The sequence below is a fragment of the Dendropsophus ebraccatus genome, chromosome 13 (assembly GCF_027789765.1).
Source record: "Dendropsophus ebraccatus isolate aDenEbr1 chromosome 13, aDenEbr1.pat, whole genome shotgun sequence".
Lineage (NCBI taxonomy): Eukaryota > Metazoa > Chordata > Amphibia > Anura > Hylidae > Dendropsophus > Dendropsophus ebraccatus.
Genome location: NC_091466.1, coordinates 74,675,023 through 74,702,778, shown reverse-complemented (window position 1 = coordinate 74,702,778; position 27,756 = coordinate 74,675,023). Strand labels below are relative to the sequence as shown.

Sequence of the window (27,756 nt, the reverse complement as noted above, 5' to 3'; positions counted from 1 at the left end):
ACTACGGCTTCACATATAGCATATTTGCCAATACCAGGAGTGGGTCTAAAACACAGAAAAAGGTGCATTCAATTTTCTCTTTATCACTTCCACTCCTGGTTTTGTTTAAAACAAATGCTGTGCTTGAAACCAGCATTGGGGGCTCAAGGAGTTACTAAATAAAAAAAAAATATAATAACCTATACTTACCTTCCTTACTCCCTTGCTGCCTCTGATCTCACATAAATCCTGGTCCAGCTGCACAGTGCTGCTGGGATTACACTGGGTAAGTGCAACTGCCTGCTCAGCCAATCAGTGACTAAGGCGGGACACTGCTGCAGCCACTGATTGGCTGGGTAGGCAATTGCATAATCCAATCCTGATCCCTGAAGTGCTTTGCGGTAGGACCAGGAGCTCCATGACAATGGCAGAGGTGGGGGAGCGAGGGAGGTAAGTACAGGTTACTTTTCTGTTAAGCACTTCTCTGGATAAAAAGAATGGTAAATAGGCACTGTCTTGGTCGTATACAAAGAGAGCGGGAAGACAAGTGCTGGGCCGCACACTTCTTTCCAAAGAGGAAGACCCAGAACGAACAAAAATTTTTACATGTGTCTCAAGAACATGTTAAAAGTTAAAAGTCGCAAAAATGCCAACGAAGACTAACAACAGATTCTATATGTCCGATGATTCCATTAGAGACTTTACCAGCAAATTTCACAGCGGTGATGGATGAGGAGTGGTCGTCCAGTGTCTGCTGAAGGCTGTAATCTTTCGATGCATCTAGTACATGGATAAGTCTATCACGGCTAGCGGAGGCCAGGAGGTTCATTCCTGAAGATAAAACAAGTATAAAAGCAGTGATATAAACACAACACTTAGGGCCCTGTTGCACAGATAATCAGCCAAATCTTCAGCCAATTGATTCTCTAGGTCCAGACGTAAAATACTATGCCGCTGACAGGCTCGCTCTCTTTAGAGCGTTCTATCACCATCTTGGAGGATAACAGGAGACCTACCAGTTTCTGGCTTTGAATATTCCAGACAGAGGATTTCAGAATCGTGGGCTTCAACCTTTAAAAGCTCCGTCAGAGACTGCAGCTCGTGAACCCTGGAACAAGGAATCTCAGCTTAGATCTACTAATACTCCATCAGGGGTAGGGAACCTTGGCTGTCCAGCTGCTGCAAAACTACAACTCCCATCATGCTTGGACAGCTTAAGCTCTGGCCGTACAGGCATGATGGGAGTTGTAGTTCTGCCACAGCTAGAGAGCCAAGGTTTCCTACTCCTGATCCAAGTCTTAGTAAGCCGGGTACATAACACTATGACCCCGTACCTGAGTGTGCCGGTTCTGTCTCCTGAGGCCAAATGTTGCCCATTAGGACTCACACACACCGAGCGAATCCCGACCTTGTTGTCCAATGTCTGGACGTCCACTTTATCTGCCAATCCAGTGCAGTTACAGTCAGTGTCGAGCAAAGCCTGTGTGTTACCATCAACCAGGATAATCTTCATCAGGTCCTGTTAGGTTAGAGGAACATTAGAAGGAGATTTATTGAAAATATTTTATATATATATATATATATATATATATATATATATATATATATATATATATATATATATATATATATATATATGGAGATATATATGTCTGTATAGAAGGATATTTTTTCTATATATATATATATATATATATATATATATATATATATATATATATACACATACATACACACATACACATACACACATATATACACACACACACACAATTAGACGGTATGAGAGGACACTAATAATAAACGCACATTGCTGAGGATGTTGCGATGTAAGGCAGTGCCATGGATGTTGGAGGTCTCCATGTTCCATAGTCGGATGGTGCTGTCGGAGGAGCAGGTGATGAAGGAGTTTGGCGGCAGGCAGGCCTGGTTGCTGTCTTTCATTTCTGGGTAAACCTAGATGGAGAACAGAAATGTATATAAGAAGTGTCTGCTACCTGCTATAGAAGGGAGCTGCGCCACCTGCAGATCTCTGCTTCAGTCCTGTTATCACTGTCACATTACTAGCCTCATAGCACCAGAAGGCGGCCCTGCAGTCAGATCTCTTGTGCTGCTCCAATGGCTGCAACCCGTTCTCTAACATTAAAAGGGTTATCCAGGATTGGAATAAGCACAGCTGCTTTCTTGCAAAACCAGCGCCACCCCTGTCCTCAGGTTGTGTGTGGTATTACAGTTTGTCTCAATACACTTCAATAAAACTGGGCCGCACAACCCCCACATCCAAACTGAGGATGGGAGGGGAGACAGAGGCCATGTTTTCCTTTGCCTAGATAACCCCTTTAAGGCTGCATGGCAAAATGTGTATAAGGAGTATACCAAGCATCCAGATGTAAGTCTTATCGCCATCTGGACTCAGGGCACCCATGATCCACTAGGATCTCGCTTAAAGGAGTGTAGGTTCAGCCGACATGAACACACGGACGTGACTCCAGAGATCAGATCACAGTAAACCTACAATAATCTGCTTTTCCTTAGAAGTAGGTCACTCCGTAACCGCAAATACCCTCAGCCAACCCACCACATGTGTTTCTTGTCTGAACCCAGCAGGGCATCCATAGTACTAGACAATTATATGGCCGGCTCTTACCTCGGCGCTCCATACACAGGAAGAGTGGTACAGAGCAGAGTAGACTTTTCCCACTTTCTTTAGATCTTTAATGTCCCATACGTAAAGACTGTGGTCATTGTACACGCAAGACAGCCATTGGTTGGTGGAGTCAAAGGTCATGCCGACAGTGTCTGGGTACTTGGCGTCTGCAGCGTTGGAGAACAGGCGGCTGGTGGGAATTGTAGAGAAGAGGAGAGTATGAGGAGACAATGTGAGCAGTGAAAGTTATACACACACACACACACATATAAGCAAAAGAAGGGAAAAATGGCTTCATACACCTTATTGAACGAGGACTTAAAGGGAATGTGTCACCTAAAGTTTTTTTGCCACTTGGAGTCAGTTACTAAAACTTGTTCTTTTATTCTACTTTGCTTCTATTTTCTATTTTATTTCCCTTTTGTACATAGTCATGGGGCTGCCATACTGTCTGGGCTGTTCTTAACAGCACTTAGTGACATGCTTTACAGCAAGCCTCATGGATGTAGACGGCAATAGACAGACTCTGTCCCCTTGAATGTGAAACATTACTGAGCGCGCTCTGTGACCTGTGAAGAGGTCATTCCACAGGGAGCTGCAATTGTCTCCTCCATCTACTGGCGTCACATGACGCTGCAATGCTGTACAGATCACTTTACAGCAGCCTCCTTTTATCACCACAGACACAACAGGAAGTCTCAGCTTAGTTTTAGCCCCAGTGGTGAAAATAAAAACTGCAAGATCTCAGGATTGTTTTATAATATAGATAGAAACATGTAAAATTAGAAAAATCCTAAACATTTTCACTTTAAATCCCTTTGCCGTTTCCTTTAAAATGTACCTGTCTCTTAAAAAAAAAACTTTTGATATGTTGTAGAGACACGTCAAATGTTTTGATCGATTGGGATCTGTGTGTTGACACCCAGACTGATCCCTAAAACAATAAGGGAGAGGGGTGCAGTGTCTCCCGTCCTCTGTGCACATGACCATGACTGCCCCATAGACTCACACTGGGAGTCAGACTCGAGTACTCATCTATGGGTCTATGGGGATTGCACTGTATATCTTTCCGCTTCTACCGAATGCAGTATATATATTAGTCTATGGGGATAGCACTGTATATCTTTCCGTTTCTACTGAATTCTCATAAATATAGCCCTGCTAGTGATATATGGGTTTGTGCTGCCGGTGGACCGTACATATATATGTACGGTCCACCGGCAGCACAAACCCATATATCAGTAGCAGGGCTACATTTATGAGAATTCAGTAGGAGCCAGTAGCAGTGTAAATATATACAGTGCTACCCCCCACACATCCAGCCATCTGGGACAGCCACATGCCCCATTTAAAGTGCTCGGATTTCATTGGCCGCCACCACTGGGGCTCCATTTATCACAAACAACGCAGACATTCGTGAATGTGAAAGTTTCTCTGTTCCACATGCAGACGTATAAAAATGGGGACGGGAGGAGATGTCGCTCGGCAAATAATAGTTTTTACTATCTGTGCAACTCGCTCAAAAGACAAAAGCTGTAAAACCGAGGGGTCGGCTAAAAAAACGGAGCGCTCCGGGGAAGGAGACACAGGATTCTTTTCAAATCCAAAACCAGGCGGCAGCTGTGGGCCGGGGGTCAGGAGAGCGGGAACCCACAGGCCGGGACCGGGATCAAAGGGATGACTGTTCTTCCTGAGAAATCCGCTGGACGGAATACCAGGCCGAATTCCAGTCATTTGGGGTGCGCTAATATCCTATGTACATGCATAATGGATGCTGGGGTGGAGAATGGTAGATCGCTGCTCCTGGGGCAGCGCACACAGCAAACTGTTGTATCATGGCTGAAACTAATAAACCCTGCGTGATTCACTATACAAGGGCCCGTGTGACACTGACACAGCAAGAAAATGAATGCCTAATGTGACCCTCAAGACCCCCGCAGTGGGCCACACAAAGGAGGGGAAGGAGTGCGGCTACGTCTGGTACGTCTGGTACTAAAGCCCAGGCCGACTTATACGAATAGGACTGCGGCAAAAAGGGTTCCTTCATTTAGTGATGGAAATGCGTCACACCATAGAACAGGGGACGGGTCATCAAACCTGCAAAAACACCTTGAAATATTTTAAATGGACTCTATCACTTTAAATAAAACTGGCATGTAGAGACTTTTCAAAAGTTTTTTTTAGTGACAGGTACACTATGATATAAGGCAGTAATGGCACCCTCTTTTTTCTGGATACATAAAGTCATTAGAATCACTTGTGGGTAGGACGTGAGGTGGGAAGGACGCATCTGTGAACACCAGGAGACTACAGAAGTCCTGCAGTCGTACTTACCTAGCCTCGGTGACTGTGGCAATGTCCACTCCAAGGCGATGCGGCTTTGGCATGGTGCTAAGAAAGTGCAAGTTGTTGGGGTTGAAGATGCGCACGGTCCCATCGGCGCAACCGCAGAAAATATAATCCTGGTTGACAATGATGCAGCTTGCCATGGTGGTCTAGAAGAGAAGAGAACATACAGGAGTCTTGATAGGGGCCGATCTCAATTGATGGTATTAAAGTGGTAACTATCATCAGGTTAGACAAATATAACCTGCTGATATGTCGCTATTGGGCAGGAGACGCAGAGGATGAAGGTATATCTCTTACTGGACCGAGGAGTAATCGATTAAGTGAGGATGAAGGCAAGACCGTTAGGAGCAGTGCACCACCAGCCAGGGGCGGATCAGCACTATGGGGCGGGCAGTGCTCCTAACAGTGCCCCAGTGTTATACATTCAATATACTAACTTCATATAGTATAATAGTGTTAGCACATATGTAATATAGTAATGTTATGTGCACATACAGATGACTAGATCTTTACACTATAGAGACTCACCCTGAGCTCCACCCATTTGTCCAGGAGTCTTCGGTCATTGAACTCGCACAGGAGGCCGGAGGAGGTGATGCAGAAGGTGCTGTTCGCCTTCTTTCCTTTCCCGCAGGCGACGTCCGTGAAGAAATTGTTCCTGAGCTCGCCCAATAGGCCAGAGCGTCCAAGCAGAGGGATGGTAGAATTCACCTAGTATTTGGGGGGACATTATAAAAGCACCATTAAAAAAAACCCAAAGAAAACATGTATTACATGGCACCTTGTCTAGATCTGATTTACATTCCCTTAGTGTTCTTAGAGTAACACAAGTGATGTGACATCACACCGCTATGGGAGGAGGACGCCTTCACAAGCTGAGAGCCCCATGTAAAATGGGATAATGCAGTCATTTCTGGGGAAATACAACATCTTTTTTTAGTCTTAACGTCCTATTAGATATAGCAATTTTTAAATGATTAACGATAAAACAGTCACAAAACAAGAAAAATTACTGTTTTGGTGTCCGCCACAAATTAACAATGAAGAATTTCTCGTTGATCGTTTGATCACTGACTGCTTAGATAACATGGCCCTCCTCCCACTACTGGGACACTGAGCTTTTATCCAGCGTTTTATTCATACAGACCAACCAGGAAATATTGCCAAGTATTCCGAGAGCCTTGCCATCCGCCTGGTGTTACCTTAGAGGACTTGGCTTCATCCAGGTACCAGAACTTCACATGCCTGTTCCCAGCGGTCACAAAGTAGCTACTGTCCTCAGAGAAGGAAACCGCTGTTACTTTACTAGATACTTTGTTTGCTGCTACAACAACATTTTTCTGAAAGAGAAGGAGAAATGGAAATTAGACTTGGGGAAAAGTATCCCGGAAAGTGAAGGAACAATGTGGAATATCAGTGAACAATTAGCGAACAGAAGCGCCGCCAGAGAGAGGACGGAAGCAGCACGATTGTGGTGTCAGCACCAAATGAACGATAAATAATTTCTCGTTGGCCGTTTGATTGTTGGCTGCATTTACACAAAACGATTATAGTTTAAAGTCAAACCACATAACGATAATTTGCCTTTAAGCCCTTATTACACTGGGGGCAAAGAGGGAGCAAGTGTGCGGGTAAGAGCTGTGGGGGGTGGGGGGGTGGAGTCACGGGCAGCCCATAAAAGAGAGCACCGGTCTTATTCCATGGTGCGATGGCAGCATATCCCTGCTATCTACATTGTAGAGTTTCCAACATGTTGCAAGACAATGATCAGCCGACATTGTGCATCATAGTCTATTACAAAAAGGCTGTACCGGTCAGTATGGGCTGAATATGGCCGATAAACGCTTTGTGTAATAGAGCGTCAGTTTCAGAGGTCACCCTCACATTACTTTACTAGACAGAACTGCGGGCAGCAGCGGTAGAAGTGGTAATACTGTACAGGCTGTCACCATGGCAGTGTAACCTGAACACCATTACAGGACATCTATCGTGCACGCCGTACGTCCCTGACACGTGCCAAACAGGACTTTGATGGAGGCAACCTAAGACCGAACAATGCCGTACATGGCGAGATGTCTCAAAAACAAGATGTCCTGACGGAAAGCAGACACCTCGCGATGCTTCCAGAGCCGCAGGGGTCTAATCCTTTATCTTTATATGAGCAAAGGGTTGTTTGCAGGTCACTGCAGAGAGTACAAGCCGAGATAACTCCTTTATGCTTTATCAAGCAGTGGTCTCTTAAAGGGGTTATCTAGAATAACATGGCCGCTTTCTTCCAGAGACCGCACCACTCTTGTCTCCAGTTTGGGTGCAGGTTTTGAAACTCAGGTCCATTAAAGTGAATTGAGCCCAACTGCAAACCAAACCTGACCTGGAGACAAGAGTGGTGCTGTCTCTGGAAGAAAGTGGCCATGTACTTGTAGCACTGGATAACCCCTTTAGGGATTACAGCTTGTGTAATATATCAGACAGTCTGGACAAAACAATGATCTAGTTCTAGAATCTCCGGCCTCTGGGGTATCACTAATAGGTGCAGAAAAACCTGTTGTGACTGGAGGATACAATGTATACCTGGAGGGCGGACAGTGACTATTCTGAAACCTGCAGTGGTTTATGGTCATTCATTAAGACACCTGCACTACGGACAGGGAGCGGCCGTACTAGGCTGCGGGATTTTACTATTTACAGGTTCAAAGCAAGCCCAATCTACTACAATACAACCGCAGGGTATTGTCATCTCATAAAGGACGAGTATATCGCAGAAAGATAGGTGAAGGCCATGCACTTCGGCCCCCACTGATCATAAAGTGATGGCAGTCCCAGAGGTCGGTCCTTACTGATCATAAAGTGATGGCAGTCCCAGAGGTCGGTCCTTACTGGTCATAAAGTGATGGCAGTCCCAGAGGTCGGTCCTTACTGGTCATAAAGTGATGGCAGTCCCAGAGGTCGGTCCTTACTGATCATAAAGTGATGGCAGTCCCAGAGATCAATCCTTACTGATCATAAAGTGATGGCAGTCCCAGAGGTCGGTCCTTACTGATCATAAAGTGATGGCAGTCCCAGAGGTCGGTCCTTACTGATCATAAAGTGATGACAGTCCCAGAGGTCGGTCCTTACTGATCATAAAGTGATGGCAGTCCCAGAGGTCGGTCCCCACTGACCATTAAGCAATGCCATACCCCTGTGATGTTCATGAGACTGCTATTGTTTGCACCCACAGGCTACATATTAGCAGAATCTATTCTTGTAACCAATAAATTCTTGCACAACTCATTGTGTTACAGAACCAAGGATAGCAATCTGATGACCTAACTGGTCTAGAAGCTTCTATGGCTGAATATATCCAAATACAGCATCATTGTCTGGTCTGAGGCAACGACTGGAGTGCACGTTCCTGTGTGACTCTAACGGGTTCCATATCACACAGGAGAAGACCATAAGCACTGGTGAGCTGTGACTATGTTATGTCAATGTCCCTGGACAAGGTCATGGCCCCCCCGGATATACCAACACTTCAATACCACTTCCTGCAGGACATACAGCATCTGATAAGTACTTGAAGATTAGAGATTTTTAAATAGAAGTAAATTACAAATCTATATAACTACCAGTTTATTTATAAAAAAAAAAAAAAAAAAAAAAATTTTGCCTCTTTAACATTAGTATATGGTCACAGTGGGTCCCCGCAATCTCGAGAGCAGGGCTCTAGGTCTCTTATGGGAACAGAGCACCGTTCACACAGTGAGTGCTTCTCCATTCCTTGCCTCTTGGTCTCCCGCCCCGTACAGTGCCTTCCCGTCTCTGGCACCTCTCATAGACAATGAATGGACCAGCAGTGCACTCACATTTGTAAACAAGAACTGCGAGATCAACAAGCCCATGCAGAGTGTAGCATCTTAGAGCTCGGCACTCACCTTCCATGACCACACATTGACGATCATATCATGCTGGTATCCCACAGACACTATGTATTTGGAGCTCGGAGAGAAGGCGACGCAGGCAACGCCATACTTGTGTTCCTGAAGTTCTGCAACTTGCGTTCGTTCAGCCACATCCCAAACCCGCACAGCAGGCACGTGCCCACTCTGTAATAAAACACACAACATGAGTAACAGAAAATAGTTGTTCAGAATAGATCATTAGATGGAAATAGAAGAAGCACTGACATAGGCACTTCACTCCATAGACTTACAATGCAGCCCATCTCCAGCAGGCAGAGATATGGGGAGTGAAGCGCTTAGCTGGGTGTTTCTTCCTACTAAATCTAACCGGTACTGATTAAAAAGGGACAGTGCCTATTTACACCCCAAACCAACAGCTTGTAAACATAGGCCTCCCGCACATGGCCGGATTCATCATGTGATCTGTAGGGCACAGACAGTCCGCAGAGAGGGCTCATGTGTTCCACCCGCAATCACGGACCATGCGCTATGCAGGAGCCCATAGAAGTGTATGAGCTCAGACAGCAGATATGGATCGTAACAAATACACGGACCGTGGAACCCACAGCTATGTGCACTAGTCCATAGAACGCAATGGACCAGAGACTACCGTCATGTGCATGGGGCCTTACATATCTTGGACGCCAACTAGAACCTTACGCGTAGCATAATGGCCTACCATAAGGATGAACCATCTGTCCCTACATAGGCAACATAAAGGTATAAAATGCTGTTGTTTTGGCCTGCAACATAGCATACAAAACTCATAAGACCTAAGGTATGCATGTAAGACCGGTAGTGCAATCACAATGTAGACGATATCCAGCCCTCAAAGGTTGTACACCACTCAAACATAACTTTTCATATGTTGCTGCCCATTGTGAGACTAACAATTCCTTCCATACTTATTATCCATTCAGTCTCCTTCCCCCAGTTCTGAGCTGCTGCTTTCTGCTTAGTACAAAAAAAACCTGTGTGAGCTTTTCTCTGTCTCCCCCTCCCTTCTGAGACAGATGATGTAAACAAGCCCCTGGCAGGGAGTATCTGCAACATTGTAGCTTCTTGGTAATGCTGGGAGGATTAATCTGAGGTCAAGTTGCTGATAAACTCACCGTTATTACCAACCTTACATTACAAAGTTGCTACACAGTTGCAGATAGGGACTTTTTTACATCAACTGTCAGAAGGGAGGAGGAGGGGGGCAGAAAGAAAAGCTTACACAGATTTGTGTCCTCAGCAGAAAGCAGCAGCTCAGAACTGGGGGAAGGAGACTGAATAAATAAAAACAAGTATGGAAGGAATTGTTAGTCTCACCATGGGCAGCAACATATCGAACGTTATGAGCGGAATACCCCTTTAACACTTTATAGAATTTCTTCACTAAGAAAGCTATGTAATGTGGTCAGATCGGCTTCTTTGACTCCTATTAGAGGCACATGGTGATTTCAGGGACTTCCCCAGTGTTGCCAGGAATCCCTGTATAAAGGAGGATAGCCAAGAACATGGTGTGATGTGCCAGGAGCCGCACTCGGCAGCCATCATTTGTGGCCGACCGCTGGAAGCCGGGAGCAGTTAAAGGTTTTATTTTATGCTGCGCATCGGAACTTGTGAATTTTTAGGAGATTTGGTGGCTTGTCAATAGGGGTCCATCTAGTTTAATAGACACATGTCTGCAGCATCTGGGGCCGGCTATAAATAGATGTAATCCTGGAGAAAGCGGCAGCGACGGGATGGAAAGAACACTGGCAGCATCTGCTCCACCCGGCAGGGGAAACACTCCATGAATCTCAGCTAGGACTCCGGCTGCTTGGTTTATTACATCACATGGGCTTTTATTGTTTTCTACCATTGGGTATGATAGTCCCTGAGGACATTGGGCCACCATGGGTTATTCCAGACATTGTATTAGGGTTAGAGATGAGCGATTCTCAAGCACACTGAGCGTGCGCCATTTTATTGCAGTTGGCTGCAGAAGCTGGATGCAGCCCTAAGGCTGGTCTGGAAAACATTGATACAGCCATAGGCCATAGACTGACGAGTTGAGGATGATATGGTTCCAGCACTCCAAAAATAGCTTAAAATTACATTAATTTTATTAAATCATAATGTTAAAATAAGTGATTCAATCCACGCTGTCTCATAAGATCAACGTGTTTCACGCATGTGCGAAATGCGTTGATCTTATGAGAAAGCATGGATTGCATCACTTATTTTAACATTAAGATTTAAAGGGGTTATCCAGGGCTACAAAAACATGGCCACTTTCTTTCAACAGACAACACGACTCTTGTCTCCAGTTCAGATGTGGTTTGCAATTAAGCTCCATTCACTTCAATGGAACTGAGCAGCAAAACCCAACCCAAGCTGGAGATAAGAGTGGGGTGTCTCTGGAAGAAAGTGGCCATGTTTTTGTAGCGCTGGAATACCGCTTTAATAAACTAAATGTCATTTTAATTTATTTTTGGAGTGCTGGAACCTTATCCTCAGCTCTTCAGACTCATCGATGGTTGGCCACCACAGGAACCGTGCATCCTCCCGAATGTACTAGGATTCCTAGGAACAATTGAGGTGAGCTGATCTCTACCCGCTTTATCTTTTATAGGCCATAGGCTGTATCCATGTTTTCCAGCACTCCCCCTAGGGCTGTATGCAATTTATGTAGCCATTGGTAAGGCTGGGCCCACACTGTTTCTGCAATCCATTTCTTTTAATCCGTTTTTGCAAAAAGCGGATGGGAAAAAGAAAACGTATATTGGGGGGGGGGGGGGGGGGGGGGGGGCAGAGAAAACAGATGGAATTGTGTGCATCCATTTTGATCTGTTTTTCCATTGACTTACATTATATAAAAAAAAATGTACACAAAAATAAGGTCAAGTACTTTTTGTATGTTTAAAAAAATCCTTTTATAATGGAAGTCCATGGCATAACGCATGCATACAATTGCATCCGTTTTTTTTTTTTTTAAACGCAGTGTGAATCCTAATCAAAAGTCTCACACGCGTGCTCAAGAATCGCTCATCTCTAGTCTTCATATAATGTCGTCATTTTTTGAATTGGAATAAACCTTTTAAAGCGGCAGTGGTGCACATCCCCCATTACCAGCAGTGTCATCTGTTTCATTCCAGCTCAGCTATATCCACACATTTTATTACTGCAGCTGGAAGGCTTCTGATCAGCCACCATCTTGACTTTCCGCACCACACTATCATGACCATAGGACTCCTGCTTTACCATCTGCCATTGCGACGCTCATCCCCCCTTCTCCTGCCTGTACCCCACCAATCTGATGACCTTATGGAAGTCAGTGTGACCGAAACATCAAAAATTCGATATGAACTAGTGGCGAGTCTTATTTGTGTAAGAAGTAGGATCTTACAAGGTCAGCTACATCTATTCCGGGAGGGCCGTGTTTTGTTCCCCTAACAGGTGTGAACGCAGTCTAACCTCTACTCTTCAACAAATACTTGCCTCTCCGGTAACCAAGAACTTGCCATCTGGGGAAAATGCAAGGGCGGTGATAGTTTTTCTGAAAGAGGAGACAAAAACAAAATTAAACAGGATAGATAAACTACACATACAACAAGAAATAAACTATACACAGAGATGACACAGCTCAGCCTGGAGAAGCTGGATGCAGCCCTAGGGAGTCCTGGAAAATATGGATACAGCCTATGGCCTATAGCTGTAACCAACTTCTTCAGGCAGCGGGAGACAAATGCAGAGTGTGAAAGTTCTGCAGGTTCGCTAATGATTTATTTTAATCTATGTGATTAGAGAGTGTACACATGTTATAGAGACTCTGTCAGTAGGTTTATGGTGTCCTATCTCATGGTAGCATAAACTAGTGACAGAGAAGCTGCATAGTATGGTGTGTCACTTACATTGTTCTGTGCAGCTGATCCAGAGCTCTACTCCTGAATAACATGGACAATTAGTGTCCTGGATATTCATGAGCACCAGCACACTCCACCCAGCGGCCACTGAGCTACAAGCAGACAGCTGTTAATTAGCAGCTGAAGTGTGGATGGAGCGGTGAGGCAAAAATCCAATTCTCCTACGTATTAGGAGAACGGCTGAACTGAATGATGTAAAACCCTGATCCACAGTGTCCCTAAAGACATTTCTTCAGGAGTTCTGTGGATATCAATTTTAATCTTGGGATAACTCCTTTAATACAGACACTCCTAAATCTTAAAAAGGGGTACTCCGGACAGGAGGTGTTTTTCACTGTGGCCGAGGAGGAGGTGTATGAGAGCAACAATGTCCACTTACCTCCCTGGGTTCCAGCACTGGGGCCTGCATTGCACTGCTTCAAGACCCCAGTCCCTGGTCTGAGACAGGAGGTTTTAAGCACAGCAAAGGTGGAACCCACTGAATGGCTCAGCAGGCTGGAAACATCCTGTCTCAGACCAAGGACCAGGAAGCGGCTACCGGAGCAGAGCGTTGCGGGCCCCAGCACTGGAACCAGGGAGGTAAGTGGACATCACTGCTTTCACCAACGCCATCACCACCTGAGCCCGGAGTACCCCTTTAAGGAAATCTATTCTCAATGTTACAGTCTTTGGTTTTAGAAAGGGGTCCCAACAAGCTCATTTAGGTGCAATAGTCAGGAGGCTAAGAAGTTCTCATATACCAGATGCCACCAGTCAGTTACCAGCTAGGCTTTGGGTGCCAGGGTTGATGTTGGCATGAGAACTGATGGCCTCCCTGCTGCACAGGCCGGGTGCTCCATGTATAACACAGCAAACTATGAATTTTTACTAATAAACTGAATTTGAGATGGAATGAGCGTCCCAGACAGGGGAGGAATTGTGAGAGGGTGAGGTCACTTTCCATGAATAATCGTGGCATCGGATTGTGCCCGGTACCAGGATTACTACAGTTACATTGGATTATTAATATACAGTAAGTCAGATGAAAGCTTCTTACCACCTCATAAAAGGTGACCATTCCTGGTAGAACAAGGAGGTGTCTGAATGTTCCTTATTTTAAAGTTACAAAAATGTATACTAATGAAGTGAAGCTAGTCAGTGGTTCCATATCATAAATACGGGGTCACCATGCGCCTCTGCCAAGGGGTCTTCATACTTCCTTTTCACTACTGATGCAAACTGTCTGCTCTGTTGTCTTTATCTGCCCAACTTCCTGTAATAGACTTTTTCTTGCTGTACTATCTAGCCAGGAATTCAACCAACTACCACCTTTACCATAACCCAACCCACTACACCAAAAAGGAGCAATAGGAAGGCGGGCTGGCTGAATTCCTAGCTAGGGTGTATGGCAGGGTACAGGAATTCCTTCATAGCAAGTACACAAGACGGGAAGTGAGGCAATGGACAACAGTCGCCAGTTTGTATTAGATGTATGAAGAAAAACCCCCAAAAAGATAATAAAATAACTTTATTTTGCAATAAGTACCCATTTATTAGGTGAAAACAAATTTCATCAATGGAAAACCCTTTCAAAATTAAAGGAGATAACTTCCCATACTGCTTTCCCCTCGCATCAAAACAATAAGTGACCACATATAAATTTACCCCATCGAGGTGACATCTTCACTTCTGGCTACTCTCAATGATATCCGGCTCCTCACTCAACTGAGTGGAGGAACGCAAAGTCACAAAGCTGCAAGAATGGGAACATAGCCGAGACCGGAAGACGTGACAGCCGGAGCTGCAGGGGAGCCATGGGGGTAAGTTTATTGTTTTAGAGCAAGGGGAAGTAGCAAGAAAAACCTCCGACACCTAGAAAGAACCAAGTCCACTGCATTCATGAAGAGAGTGCAACCATCCCAAGAATGAACGTTTTCTCTGGGGTAAAAACCTCTATACAAAACCAGAGTCACCAATGTGGCAATTCGGTCGTGATAACACAGTCAGACTTGTTGCCATTTCGGTATGACCTTTAGGCCCCGTTCCCACTGAGCAAAGGTAGCGGAATTCATGTTCATTCTTCAACGCGTACAGAGCAGCAGCGCGCGCCTCCCATAGACTCCCATTATGAGCGGGAGGCTAACGGCATTCCGCGGCGGACAATTCAGTCGCAGAATTCCGCTAGCTTTGCTCAGTGGGAACGGGGCCTAAAAGGGGTTCTCCAGAGCTACAAAAACATGGCTGTATTCTTCCAGAGACAGCCCCACTCGTCTCCAGTTTGGGTGCAGGTTTTGTAACTCCGTTCCATTGAAGTGAATGGATCTTAACTTGTAACCACTCCTGACCTGGAGACAACAGTGGTGCTGTCTCTGCAAGAAAGCGGACATGATTTTGTAGTGTTAAAGAACCCCTTTAATTCTTCTAGATAAAAGCAGCACACATATTGGTACAACATTTCTTACGAGGTTTAAATTCAAAAAGCGCTGAACTGTCAATTGCGTGACGCTAAAAAGAGGGATAAGAGGAGTGAAAGCGTTTTTACAAATAGGCCCAGAAAGCTTTAATATTTTATCGTAACAGCGAATCTCATAAAGCTAAGAACAAAGACGAAGCATTAAATAGACAAATCTTCAAAGGCGTTGTCATCTAGACAAAAATCTGTTGCCTGGATACAACAACATGCAAAAGGAAAGAAAAGTCTATCCATCCGCACTAAAAAGAAACTAATGCTACTTTATATCATTTTTTGCCAGTTTACGACAGTGATATATATATATATAATTTAGCATAGTATAATGTGGGGGGTCCTGCACTGAGCTGCTAGTCTCAGAAGAGAGATGAACAAAGAAGATCAGGGGGCTGGAAGGAGAAGAACAGCAGCTGAGGGGGCCCAGTGGCGGACCGGCAGCACACAATGATCACAGCACCATTTTTTTTTTATTTTTTTTTTATAACTCCTAGTAAAGACAACACAACCCTTAAAGGGGACCTGTCTGCAGCTTCTTGCTGAGTGAAATAAAGGAAGCGTACAATAGAGCTTCATACCCTGAATTAGGATACACAACTCTTATTCCAATCCGCTATTCCAGCACTGAGATACTGTGTAAGTTTTAAACCAACTAAGATATAAAGCCCACGAGCTAAAGAAGCTCAACAGAATTTAGCCCTTCTTCCACCATTCCTATGGGCTGCTAAAAAGGGAGGTTATTTAGTAGGAGCGCCCATAGGCTTCCTCTCCTTAGTTGCAAAAAACTTCTAAAGCTTATATGGCGGCACTGGAGTGATGGATTGATATAAAGAGGAATTATATATCTCCCGCTTCAATGAAGAGAAGCTGCAGCTGTCACATAGAATGGTGGGCTCAGGGTAAAGCCATCCTGGCTATGTGTAAGGTGTCATATACAGTGGTGGGCTCAAGGGAAACCAGTCCTGGTTATGTGTAAGCTGTCACATAGAATGTTGGGCTCAGGGGAAAGCCGTCCCGGCCATGTGTAAGCTGTCACATAGAATGGTGGGCTCAGGGGAAAGCCGTCCTGGCTATGTGTGAGGTGTCATATACAGTGGTGGGCTCAGGGGAAAGCCGTCCTGGCTACGTGTAAGGTGTCATACAGTGGTGGGCTCAGGGGAAAGCCGTCCTGGTTATGTGTAAGCTGTCACATAGAATGGTGGGCTCAGGGGAAAGCCGTCCTGGCTATGTGTGAGGTGTCATATACAGTGGTGGGCTCAGGGGAAAGCCGTCCTGGCTACGTGTAAGGTGTCATACAGTGGTGGGCTCAGGGGAAAGCCGTCCTGGTTATGTGTAAGCTGTCACATAGAATGGTGGGCTCAGGGGAAAGCCGTCCTGGCTATGTGTAAGGTGTCACATAGGGGAAACCCGTCCTGGCTATGTGTAAGGTGTCACATACAGTAATGGGCTCAGGGGAAACCCGTCCCGGCTATGTGTGAGCTGTCACAGCATATACACACAGAGGGCCTGACCCTACGCTGCGCCCTTGCCGCGTAGGTCAAACATTTTAGGATCCTTGTACTCTCCTCTTGTTTAGATGTCCTTGTGTCACCTAGAGGTGTGAGGGAGAAAATAGGAGCCCTCCGAGTCAATGACTGACTACAAAAGCCATTAATAGAACAGGAAGGCTGAGAGGGAGACGACATAATATGGCAGAAAGCAGCCGGGGTGAAGTAGTAAGGAAAGATCAGATTGCTGGAGAAAACTGTGCCAGGAGAGTACACGGAATGGGAAAGGGGGGGGGGGGGGGGGGGGGGCGATTGTGGGAATTGATTATTTAAGAAGCCGTGACAGCCTTTAAAAAGGGAACTATCAGCAGGTCAGACAAATCTAACCAGCTCACAGTCCCTTATAGCGCCCAGGACACTGAAAGGTGTTACCTTCCTCCTCTGTGCTAGTACCACGCCATAAACGCCTCTCCGGAGCACTGCCACGTCATCCGTCCCTCCCCCTCCATTGATCATCATTAGAAGCGGTGGGCCAGATAATATGGCAGTGGCTCCTTAGGGTGCTCCGAAGCAGACTTCACCCCGACTAACAACGCGGCATCGGCACCGAGGAGCAAGGTAACACACATACCTTCCTCCTCAGCATCCTTGCACTATAAGGGGCTATCAGCAGGTTACATTCCCCTAACCTGCTGATAGTTCCCCTTTAAGAGCAATAACGTCTTTCATAAGAAATGTCATTAAAACGATGTTTACCTTTATAGGTAGCCATACACCATCAATAACTGTCGTCCGAACAGCTCTCTCTCCCGTCCTCCCCATACACACGAACGTTCAGCTTCCACGCATTTTTATTCTTGCTTTGTACTTATTACAACCAAAAAAAAAAAACCTCTATAGGTGTGTATCCAAGTTTTGCTTAGTTTCTCTTCTACTTCCCCTTGCAGTGTCCCATAATGAAACCAGAGCGCATTTTTTTTTTCTTTTAATACCTTAAAAGTGCCAAGCAAGCCTGAAAAAAGTATCCCCTTCTCAAAACCCAACTAATATCCAGTTGGATCACCCAGTCACAATTGGCCATATGTGTGTGTATATATATATTTTTTATTTTTATTTTTCTATCCCAGAGGTCCAGCTGTCATACTGTTTGTAAATAGAGAATATATTGGTAAGTCATACCTGTACCTACAGTATTTCCCACAGATCTCAGTGGGGACTTGGCCTTCTCCTCTGTACTTTGGACACTAATAACATCAGCCTAACAGCTTGGGACACTAAATGGTGGAGAACCCGTAACCATGAGCAGGAGCAGCCAGCGGCACTCACCTGGAGCTGTTCAGGATATGATGCTGTTTGTTCTTTCTTGGGTTTAATAACACTACGACGCATCTAAAAGAAAAAAGGAAATAATGTGGTTAAATAAGAGGATAGGATAGATAATAATATTATTATTATTATTATTATTATTATTATTCATCAGAGATTTGTTATTTACTCCTATTAAAAATATCTCCAGTCTTCCACTACTTATCAGCTGCTGTATGTCCTGCAGGAAGTGTATTTTTTCGAGTCTGACAGTGCTCTCTGCTGCCACCTCTGTCCAAGTCAGGAACTGTTTAGAGCAGCAGCAAATCCCCATAGAAAACCTCTCCTGCTCGTCAGACTGGAAAAAATACCACTTCCTGCAGGACAATTCTACTGTTAGATACACACAGGGCCTCTCTAGACCCCACAAAACCATGGCGGACCCCCTGAATTCCCAGTAATCTCAGCTACTGGAGGAAAGGGATGACCACCACAGAGCCTGTAAATTCATCAGTTATAAGGGGAGACTGGAGAACCAATGTCAGGATTCCTGCCCAGATCATACATTATACAGCACAACTTGGTACGTAGCCTATAGCTTTGTACTAAACCCAGTAGTAGATTTCAGAGAAAATTCTCCTCATATACATTATAACAATGGGAGTTGTTGGGAGAGACGTGAGGTGCCGGAGGCCGTGCTGCCCGTCTGGCCCTGTCAGGCTCCATTAGTCACATTAGCAGATATTCCTTCTGGCCTCCAGAACTCCACATAAATACACTGACATAAAGAGGACTACGAGGATACGGGACGTGTATGAGGAGCTCATCAATACAGTGCCAGCCCAATGTTACACGATAAGTGCATTCATGTGGATGTGCCCCAACCCTACTGTTATACTTACTAACTAAATATAGGACAGGCGGCCATGTGTGCAGGATAATAGAAGTACTTTTACACAGAGTGTCAACGTGCCATATGCACTGGGACAGACACAGGTCAGACATATCCACAGGCCAGAAATCACCTCATGTGTGACCTGCATGGGGCTAGTATGCATGCAGCTGCTCAGCCATGGAAACCCGCGCCATGAAGCTCCTGGCGGCACAGTATTTGTTCTGAGATGAGGTTTGGTCAGCAGAGCGTTGGTGACTTTTACCCACTATGCCCATCAGCACTCGGTAACCCTGTTCTGTAACTTTTCATGGTCTCCGCTTCACGGCTGAGCTGTTGTGGATCCTATACGCTTTCATGTCTCAAACCCCCCCCCCCCCCCCCCAAGCTGATGGGGCAGAACATCCATAGTTGCAGTGGTGGCTCCTATAAAAGCCCCGCACAAGGATCAGTAACTCTGTAGAACAAGCCAACCTATCACCAGTGTCTGTAAGGGCAGTCTGCAGTGGTTGTGGCTGGATCTTAGATACATGTCGCAATGGGACTGAATTAAACACCTGGATCCACTGATCAAGAGATCGGCCCAATACTTTCCTCCATACAGTCGATGCAAAAAGTTTGCAAAATGTTATTGTCATTGTTGAATGTTGGGAGGAACGATGGGAGGTTACTCTAAAGAGTTCCAAATGACTGATAAACGCAACATGTGAACGGGTCATTAAGCTTAACGATACAAGCCCCCCCTCCAGGCCGCCACCATACAGGGCCCTCCCCTCCAGGCAGCCACCATACAGGGCCCTCCCCTCCAGGCAGCCACCATACAGGGCCCTCCCCTCCAGGCCGCCACCATACAGGGCCCTCCCCTCCAGGCCGCCACCATACAGGGCCCTCCCCTCCAGGCCGCCACCATACAGGGCCCTCCCCTCCAGGCCACCACCATACAGGGCCCTCCCCTCCAGGCCGCCACCATACAGGGCCCTCCCCTCCAGGCCGCCACCATACAGGCCTCCCCCTCCAGGCCGCCACCATACAGGGCCCTCACACAGTCTGCCAGGCTGAATCCATCCCAGGACATGGGTAACCAGGGTTTCCAGAAATTTGTTTTGACATTAGCATTGAGCGGATCTGTCAAAACATTCCAGTTCAGCATCATTATCTGTACCCGAACACTCGGCATTTGATCGGCAAAACATGGATACAGCGCATAACCTGGGTGGCATCCAACGTCTGCAGCCGCGGAATCAAACGCTGAGTGTTCAGCCTTGGATAACTTTGCCGAACCCAAAACATTTTGACAGATCTACTCAACGCTATCTGACATCCAGTTGGCGCCCAAACTCCATAATGCTTGGTCTATCCCTGCAATTCACTCAGGACCAGTGAAACGGAACGCGCTTGACCCACTTCACTGTATTAGTCGCGTTCCATTAGGCCGGGATATTGATGGATTGTAGTTCTGTAAAGATCACTCACAATCACGCTAACACTATGCTGCCAATATACCGCTACGATATGACCTGGGGCGCGCTATAAACTAGGAGCTGATGGATCACTATAGAGGATGAAAAAAGACAAAGTGCATCCACAAGTACAATCTACGGAAATAGGGTCACGACGTCCATAACCAAGTGAGGCTGGAGCCTGCAGACCTACAAATCCAGCCAAATCCCATACCACCTGCTGAACACAATGAGTCAGGAAGTCGCACCTCATCGGAGCACTGGGCCCCGTCTATACGCAGCTGCGAGTCTGTACCTCTGTGTAATGAGGACATGGTGTATAGCCGTCCACTATATGTATTCCATGTGTTCTACAAGCTGCATGTCTGGGATTACGAGACCATAAATGTTCCCAATGCAGGAATAAAAATCTGTCTCTAATAGAATCAACGCTGCGATTTTCCCGCCCAAACCGTGATTTCTCCTCTGAAATATTTCCCGGAGTGTTTCAACATAATGAAGTGAGTCAAGTGCAGATGTGTGTCATGGAGATTACAGGAAAACTCTGGGGCTGTAAGGTTATACATGGGGGGAGAAACACGCCGCTCTCTGATCCAACGCCAGAGCCCGGGAAATTTAAATAATAATAATAATAATAATAATAATAATAATGTTATGAATCTTGTGACTATAAAGAGTTCATGCTCTGAATCCTAAATAAGAAACCTCTAAAACACGAGATGAGTAATTTCCCTTTAAATGTGGACACCGCTGAACAAAATAAAAAACACTCAGTTGTCTTCCAAATCCCTGCTTAGGTCCTCAAGTATCCCTACTCCGAAAAGCAGCTCAAGACCATCTTGTTGTTACAAGATGGACTAGCAACTCACTGAGGGATCATATTACATGTTGTAGAGGGGAGGGGGCAGAAGTAGGGGGATAACTGAAGGGATTCAGATGCAAACAGATTTCAAAGACCATACAAGTTTACACGGAATATTAAAAGGGGTGGTTAAAAAAAAAAAATGTTTTTTTTTCAAATCAACTGGCGCCAGAAAGTGTCAGAGATTTGTAATTTACTTCTGTTTAAAAATCTCCAGTCTTCCAGTACTTATCAGCTGCTGTATGCCCTGCAGGAAGTGGTATATTCTCTCCAGTCTGACACAGTGCTATCTGCTGCCACCTCTGTCCATGTCAGGAACTGTCCAGAGCAGCAGAGGTTGAAGCAGAGAGCCCTGTGTAAGGCTATGTGCACACTGAGCAATTCTCGAGGAATTGTAGCTGAAAGTTTTGAGGCAGAATTCAAGCAGAATTTAAGCCCCCCATTGACTTCTAAAGGATTCCTCTAGCAGATCTACAGCAGAAAATTCTGCTCGGAAATTCTGCAGTGTGAACAACAGAGCAGAAAACCCATTGAACACAATGGGACTTTGCTCTGTACATATTTTACAGAAGGAATTTCAAGCTGAATTTCAAGCTGAATTCCTCGCCTTTTCCACAGTGTGCACATACCCCAAGACTGGAAAGAATACACCTCTTCCTACAGGACAAACAGCAGCTTATAAGTACTGGAAGTAAATTGCATCTAGTTTATTTTAAATAAAAAGTTTTTTGTGAACTACCTGTAAATCTTATCTTAATACTGGGTTCACAGCTTATACTGCTCAGAACTGCTCCATAACGTCCATGCTTAAAGGCCTTATTGGATGGCATGAGCCTGTCTGTAAAAAAACGGGTGCTGATCGGCACTCGTCTACAGAGCTGTCACAGTTTCTTAATACAAACAGTAGAAGTACAAGATTTTTAAATCAAGTTATACTGATATGTAAATTACTTCTCTGACACCAATTAAATAGATTTTTTCCTGCCGGAGTACCCCTTTAACGACCTAACAACCCTTTAAAGTGTTACAAAGTTCCATACAAATCAGTAAAAACACACACACACACACACACACACACACACACACACAGCGGTACAAAAGCCAAGGAGAACGCTTCACGCGAGGGAACGGTTCTGTAATCCTTGCAGTATCCTGGGTGGAAGGGGGCCAGCCGGAGCATGTGAGGACGGCCCAGGCAACAAGAGATGCTGGAGAACAGTGAAGGAGTTAAAGCCGTGTATACAGATGTTTGGCGCGACGTCCTGTAGCTCTCTGGCTGCCGACACCTCACAAGCAAATAGATCTGAACCCAAAGAAGCAGAGTAATACAGCTGATCTAACGCCATCCACGACTAAAATATAACGTGTACCCATAAAAGACCAAAGTAGTCACTTAGTGGCTATAAGGGGAGCGGAAACATGAACCAGATAGACGTTACCCTTCTATATTCTTGGGGCTGTGATTGATTTACAGTAACCGATTCTTTAGATCAGGGGGGTTAACCTCAGGCCCTCCAGGTGTTACAAAACTACAATTCCCATCATGCCTGGGCAGCAAACACTCTAGCATTGGCTGTGCAGGCATGATGGGAAGGCCAGAGGCCAGCTGGAGGCCAGAGTTTGACACCTGTGCTTTATAACATCTTTCTAAACCAGCGGTGGGGAACCTCCGGCCCCTGAGACCTCCCGATGCGGCCCGCGGCTCCCCCTGTGATGTGCACGCCGCTCTAGTGGGGCAGGAGCCGGCATTCACAGTATCCTCCTGTGTCTGTGACAGCTGTCAGACACAGAGGATGCTGTGAGTGCCGTCCCCTTCCCCACCAGAGAGCCGCACGTCTTCCTTGTCCTGCGGGTCACGCGATGACATGCCGCCTGCCGGAGAAGACGGGCAAGGGTTAGAAGGGACAGAAGAGGACCTGGGCAGCAAGGGAGCAGCAGAAAGGTGAATGGGATGTTTACTTTTTTTTTTTTTTTTTTTTTTTAATTGGGACATGCACTGGGGGTTAACTAGGCTACCATGGACATGACTTGGGAGGGTTAACAAGGCTACCATGGACATGACTGGGGGGGGGGGTTACCTTGGCTACCATGGACATGACTGGGGGGGTTACCTTGGCTACCATATACATGACTGGGGGGGGGGGGGGTTAACTAGGCTACCATGGACATGACTGGGGGATAAACATTCAGCAAGTTAGCTCATCACTAAGGCTGCATTTACACGTCCCGTAAAATCCACAACCATGGATGATTTTAGGATCCATTAAAGTGAATGCGGCCATTCACATGATCCGTGTCACGGCTAGCAATGCAAAAAATTAGGACATGTCCTAGTGCAGACTGTGGCTCGGATCACCACCTCACCGCCGCCTGGCAGCAGAGATGACAGGAGTGTATGATGTGCGCTCCTGTCATCTCATCTACTACTCACCTACTCTCCTGTGCTGACCGGCTTACGTGATCACCAGACGTGGCCGGGACTACACTGCTGCCTTCTCCCAGGAGCTTAGTCCAGACCGCTTCCGGTGAGCGTGGGTAAGCCGGCCAGCACAGGGGAGTAGATGAGTAGAAGATGCGATGACAAAAACGCACATCATACACTCCTGTCATCTCTGCTGCCGGGGGTGGGAGGGATCTGTGCTGTGATCCTCCTCTGGATCACGGCACGCATCGTGTGAATAAAGCCTTATCCTGACCACTTATATCACCTATCCTGGTAGGTTTCAACCTTCAAGGGGTTCTACAGCGCTACAAAAACATGGACGCTTTCTTCCAGAGACAGCACCGCTCTCATCTCCAGTTTGGATGCAGTTCCATTGAAGTGAATGTAGCTTACCTGCAAACCGCACCTAAACTGGAGACAAGAGCGGTGCCGTTCCTGGAAGAAAGCGGCCATGTTTTTGTAGTGCTGGAGAAGCCCTTTAAGGGTATGTTTACACTGAGGAATAGGCAAGAAACTGAAGAGGAAAGTTTTCTGCTTGGTTATAACCAAGGGCAACAGGTTATACAAACGGAGCAGGCACATTCCCATACATTAAATAGGCAGCAAACAGTCTATGTTTGCATTGACCCCTAAAGAGAAACTAAACATGACTTCCAATTTCTATACACTCCCCGCCCATCCCCTCCGCCGCCTGCCTGCCGGGAGGTGTGCCGCTCCGCTCCCCGCCCATCCCCTCCGCCGCCTGCCTGACGGAAGGTTTGCCGCTCTGCTCCCCGTCCGCCTCACAACACGCCTCCTGCTCCCTTGGCCCGTCCGCTCTGCTCCCCGTCCACCCCAACACCATATGCCTGCCGGGAGGTGTGCCACTCTTCTTCCCGCCCGCCCCCCTCGCTTCATGCCTGCCGGGGAGGCATACCGATCTGCTCCCCCGTCCACCTCGCAGCCATACGCCTGCCAGGGAGGTGTGCCGCCCTGCTTCCCCCCCTCGCCTGCCTCCGCATGCCAGCCAAGAGTTCCCATTCGCCCCCCCGCCGCCATACGCCTGCCGGGTAGGTGTGCCGCTTTGCTCCCCCGTCCACTTCGGCCGCCAAACATAGAGCCGGGCGACTCCTCGATCATTCGTTCCCCTGAAAGGGGTCAGGCATTTGATCAAATCCCTAGGGAAATAATTGAACGTCGCGGTCATTCCATCATTTCCCAGGATTTGATCAAATCCCTGATTCTATCATTTCACTGCAACAGATATACCTTTCCACTGACTATAATTACAGGGGATGTAGAGCGGCTCCTACGGCAGGCACCATAAAGTATAATTATATATGCACAAAGAAGAAGAACAGTAGTAGTGGCCCCAGAATAGACACCTGCAAAGCCATAAAAGACAACAGGATTCCTAACATGACTCTACAGCTCCACCCGATGAGTACAGGAGCGATCTGTATGTGATAAGGGGGGCTCCACATACGGTCCTGTCCGTCCTGACGCTCTTCACATCTCAGGTCACTCCATATTCCAAGCGGCCGAAAAATCAAAGCTCCACTTTCACAAATCAGACAATCTGCGCTTTTTCTCTCTAATCCAGCTTATCACCACGGGAAGACGCCATAATCCGATAATTGCTGTAATCTTTATCAAGAAGAACGTGCTAAAATAGACAAAGGGAGTAAAAAAGGGGGGCGCTCAACCCCATTCCACCCGCCATCAATAATACAAAGCCAATAAAGCGAGGAAGGAGTCTCCTAGGGACCGGGGATTTATTGGAGTGGTTTGGACGCAATCCAAAGAGATAGGAGGAGATGAGACAGAAAGGTCTACGCGTAGGAAGAGAAAAAGGACGATAAATCAGAGGCATAAGGTTATAGATGCTTGCACTTTTTCCTTCTAGTCTTAAGGTTACATGGAAACAAGCAGTAGTGCACTTTGTGCACAGGGTCGTTTGGTTGCACACACCACACTGTTACTGGGCTGTTACACACCAGCTCTCTGCATTTATATATCCCCCTGCTGTAAGCACGCCTCCTACCTGGGAGCCATTAATCAGATTGGAGGCGTGCTTGCAGCAGGTGTAGAACTTAATACAGGGGTGAACTCCTGATGCAGCCCGCAAACCTGAGTACACAGCGCTCTCATGTCTGGTGGCGCTATGCACATTATAAATTAGTGCAGCGGCCGCCAGACACAGGAGGGTGAGTTGCTTTCCAGCTCCTGTAAGCCATAGTGGTGCACATTTTTTTTTTTTTTTTTTATTTCTGTGGGCCGTGGGCAATGAGGTCATTTTATTGTGCACCGCCTGCAAGAGAAGAGATGCGCTGCTGCGAGACTGCAGGAGGGGGCAGAGGACGTGGCCAGTGTTGGATCGAGGAAAATGGATCGGAATGTTTGTGGTTCTTATTTGGTGTAGACTACCAGAGCACCACTGGAAGGGGATAGGAAAAAAAAATCTAAGGAAAAAAAATCTTACAGCAGCACAAACCCAAATGTGGTTGAGGTGGGTTCCCGTCTCTCCACCCTGGCCCAGGGTGATATGAAATCCAGCAATGAAGTAGAAGACAGCACGTCCAGCAATAAAGTTGAAAAAAGTGTTTTAATGACACACCAGTGCGCGACGTTTCGGCTGAATAAGCCTTTCTCAACTATATTGCTGGACGTGCTGTCTCCTACTTCATTACTGGAAGGGGATAACTACAACTACCAGGCAACCACGGAAGGGGGATAACTACAACTACCAGGGCACCACAGAAGGGGGTTAACTACAACTACCACTACCAGAGCACCACTGGAGTGGTTAACTACAGAACTGGGTGGTGGAGGGGTTCCTTACAGCTATGAAGGGCATCACTATAATAATAATAATAATAATAATAATAATAATAATAATAATAATAATAATAAGGGCATAACTATAATGCTAGAGGCATGGGGGTTACTGTAAAGTCCTCAAATGATCTTATAAATGCCCAAATGGCCCTAGACAGGGAAAAGGTTTCCCAACCCTAGATTAATGTAAAGAGAGGACTCCTTGAATCAAATGCCCCAGTGACTGCAGGCAGGACTGTCAGTAAACAATATTTTATATCTATAACATACATAACTATTACAGACATGTATAGGTACTGCTTAAGGACATTAAGTCACATCAATGTCATAAAAAAGGAGCCCCCAGGATGAGCCAAACCTGCTGCAATGGCTATGCTTACCAACACATTGGGGACTATGTTTGGATTAGAGCTTGAAAAGGATCACTGGCTATATCCGCTGACTGCCTTCTTTCGGAGAAGCAGAGCCTTATGCTAAGGGAGTCCTGGTTCCATTCTGTAGGCCAAGGTGAACAGGTCTGGTTGTACGTATAAGCTAGGATGGCCGTCTTTAATCCTGTGCGGGTAACTTTCCCGCACATGACACCAATGAGCCGCACCACAAGAACATTGTGCTAAATGAAAGCAATGGGTTAAATGCAAACTCAACTCATTTGCAATCCATGGGGCGTGTAAAGCGACCAGCCGTAGAATGCTGAACACGCATGGCGACATGGGAATAGGGAAAGATAGCCAGCGGATAAATCACGGTTCTGGCTATAGTTGGAACAAAATGGACCGTCGGTCTCAAGTTGGCCATTAACCTATCAAGCAAGACGGCTGGAATAGAAGAGCATCCAATATCCACGTCCCCGATGGATAGGTAGTTATGGCAAGAAGCATTTACGACTGTTTATGCAGCAAAAGCACAAACAAGGGATTCGGCACATAAAAGGGAATCTGCCCCTTCTTCAAGGTGTCAAGAATATAGGTTGTATTACTGCCATAAACAAAGCAACGATTCAGGGAGTGAGGGGTTAAAAAGCTACGCTACAGTCCATGTAAGTGACGCTTTCGCACCTCCGTGTTATTATCCGCCCCCAGGTGCCAGCTTCCCCGCTCACACTCAGCACCAGGGAATGGACTTCCTTCCCTCTCATGTTGGAGCCAAAACAAAACAAAAACAAAAAAAAAAAAATGGAATTTCGACGGCTGTAAAAATAAATAACGTTAAACCCCCACAGAGCGACAAGACAA

General features: G+C 46.2%; 1 protein-coding gene across 8 annotated transcripts in view; it reads right to left on the bottom strand.

Moving 5' to 3' along the window:
• MAPKBP1 (mitogen-activated protein kinase binding protein 1) overlaps positions 1-27,756 on the bottom strand; it is a 96,220-nt gene that overhangs the window by 23,689 nt on the left and 44,775 nt on the right. For all 8 annotated transcript variants that reach the window (XM_069950975.1, XM_069950980.1, XM_069950977.1 and 5 more), the window contains 11 exons: positions 18,069-18,131; positions 12,385-12,442; positions 8,890-9,060; positions 6,178-6,315; positions 5,504-5,686; positions 4,961-5,121; positions 2,627-2,816; positions 1,789-1,935; positions 1,314-1,498; positions 996-1,087; positions 685-810 (listed from right to left, as the gene is read on the bottom strand). In XM_069950975.1, the coding sequence (XP_069807076.1) occupies positions 685-810; positions 996-1,087; positions 1,314-1,498; positions 1,789-1,935; positions 2,627-2,816; positions 4,961-5,121; positions 5,504-5,686; positions 6,178-6,315; positions 8,890-9,060; positions 12,385-12,442; positions 18,069-18,131 (1,514 nt within the window). The remainder of the gene's footprint in view (positions 1-684; positions 811-995; positions 1,088-1,313; positions 1,499-1,788; positions 1,936-2,626; positions 2,817-4,960; positions 5,122-5,503; positions 5,687-6,177; positions 6,316-8,889; positions 9,061-12,384; positions 12,443-18,068; positions 18,132-27,756) is intronic.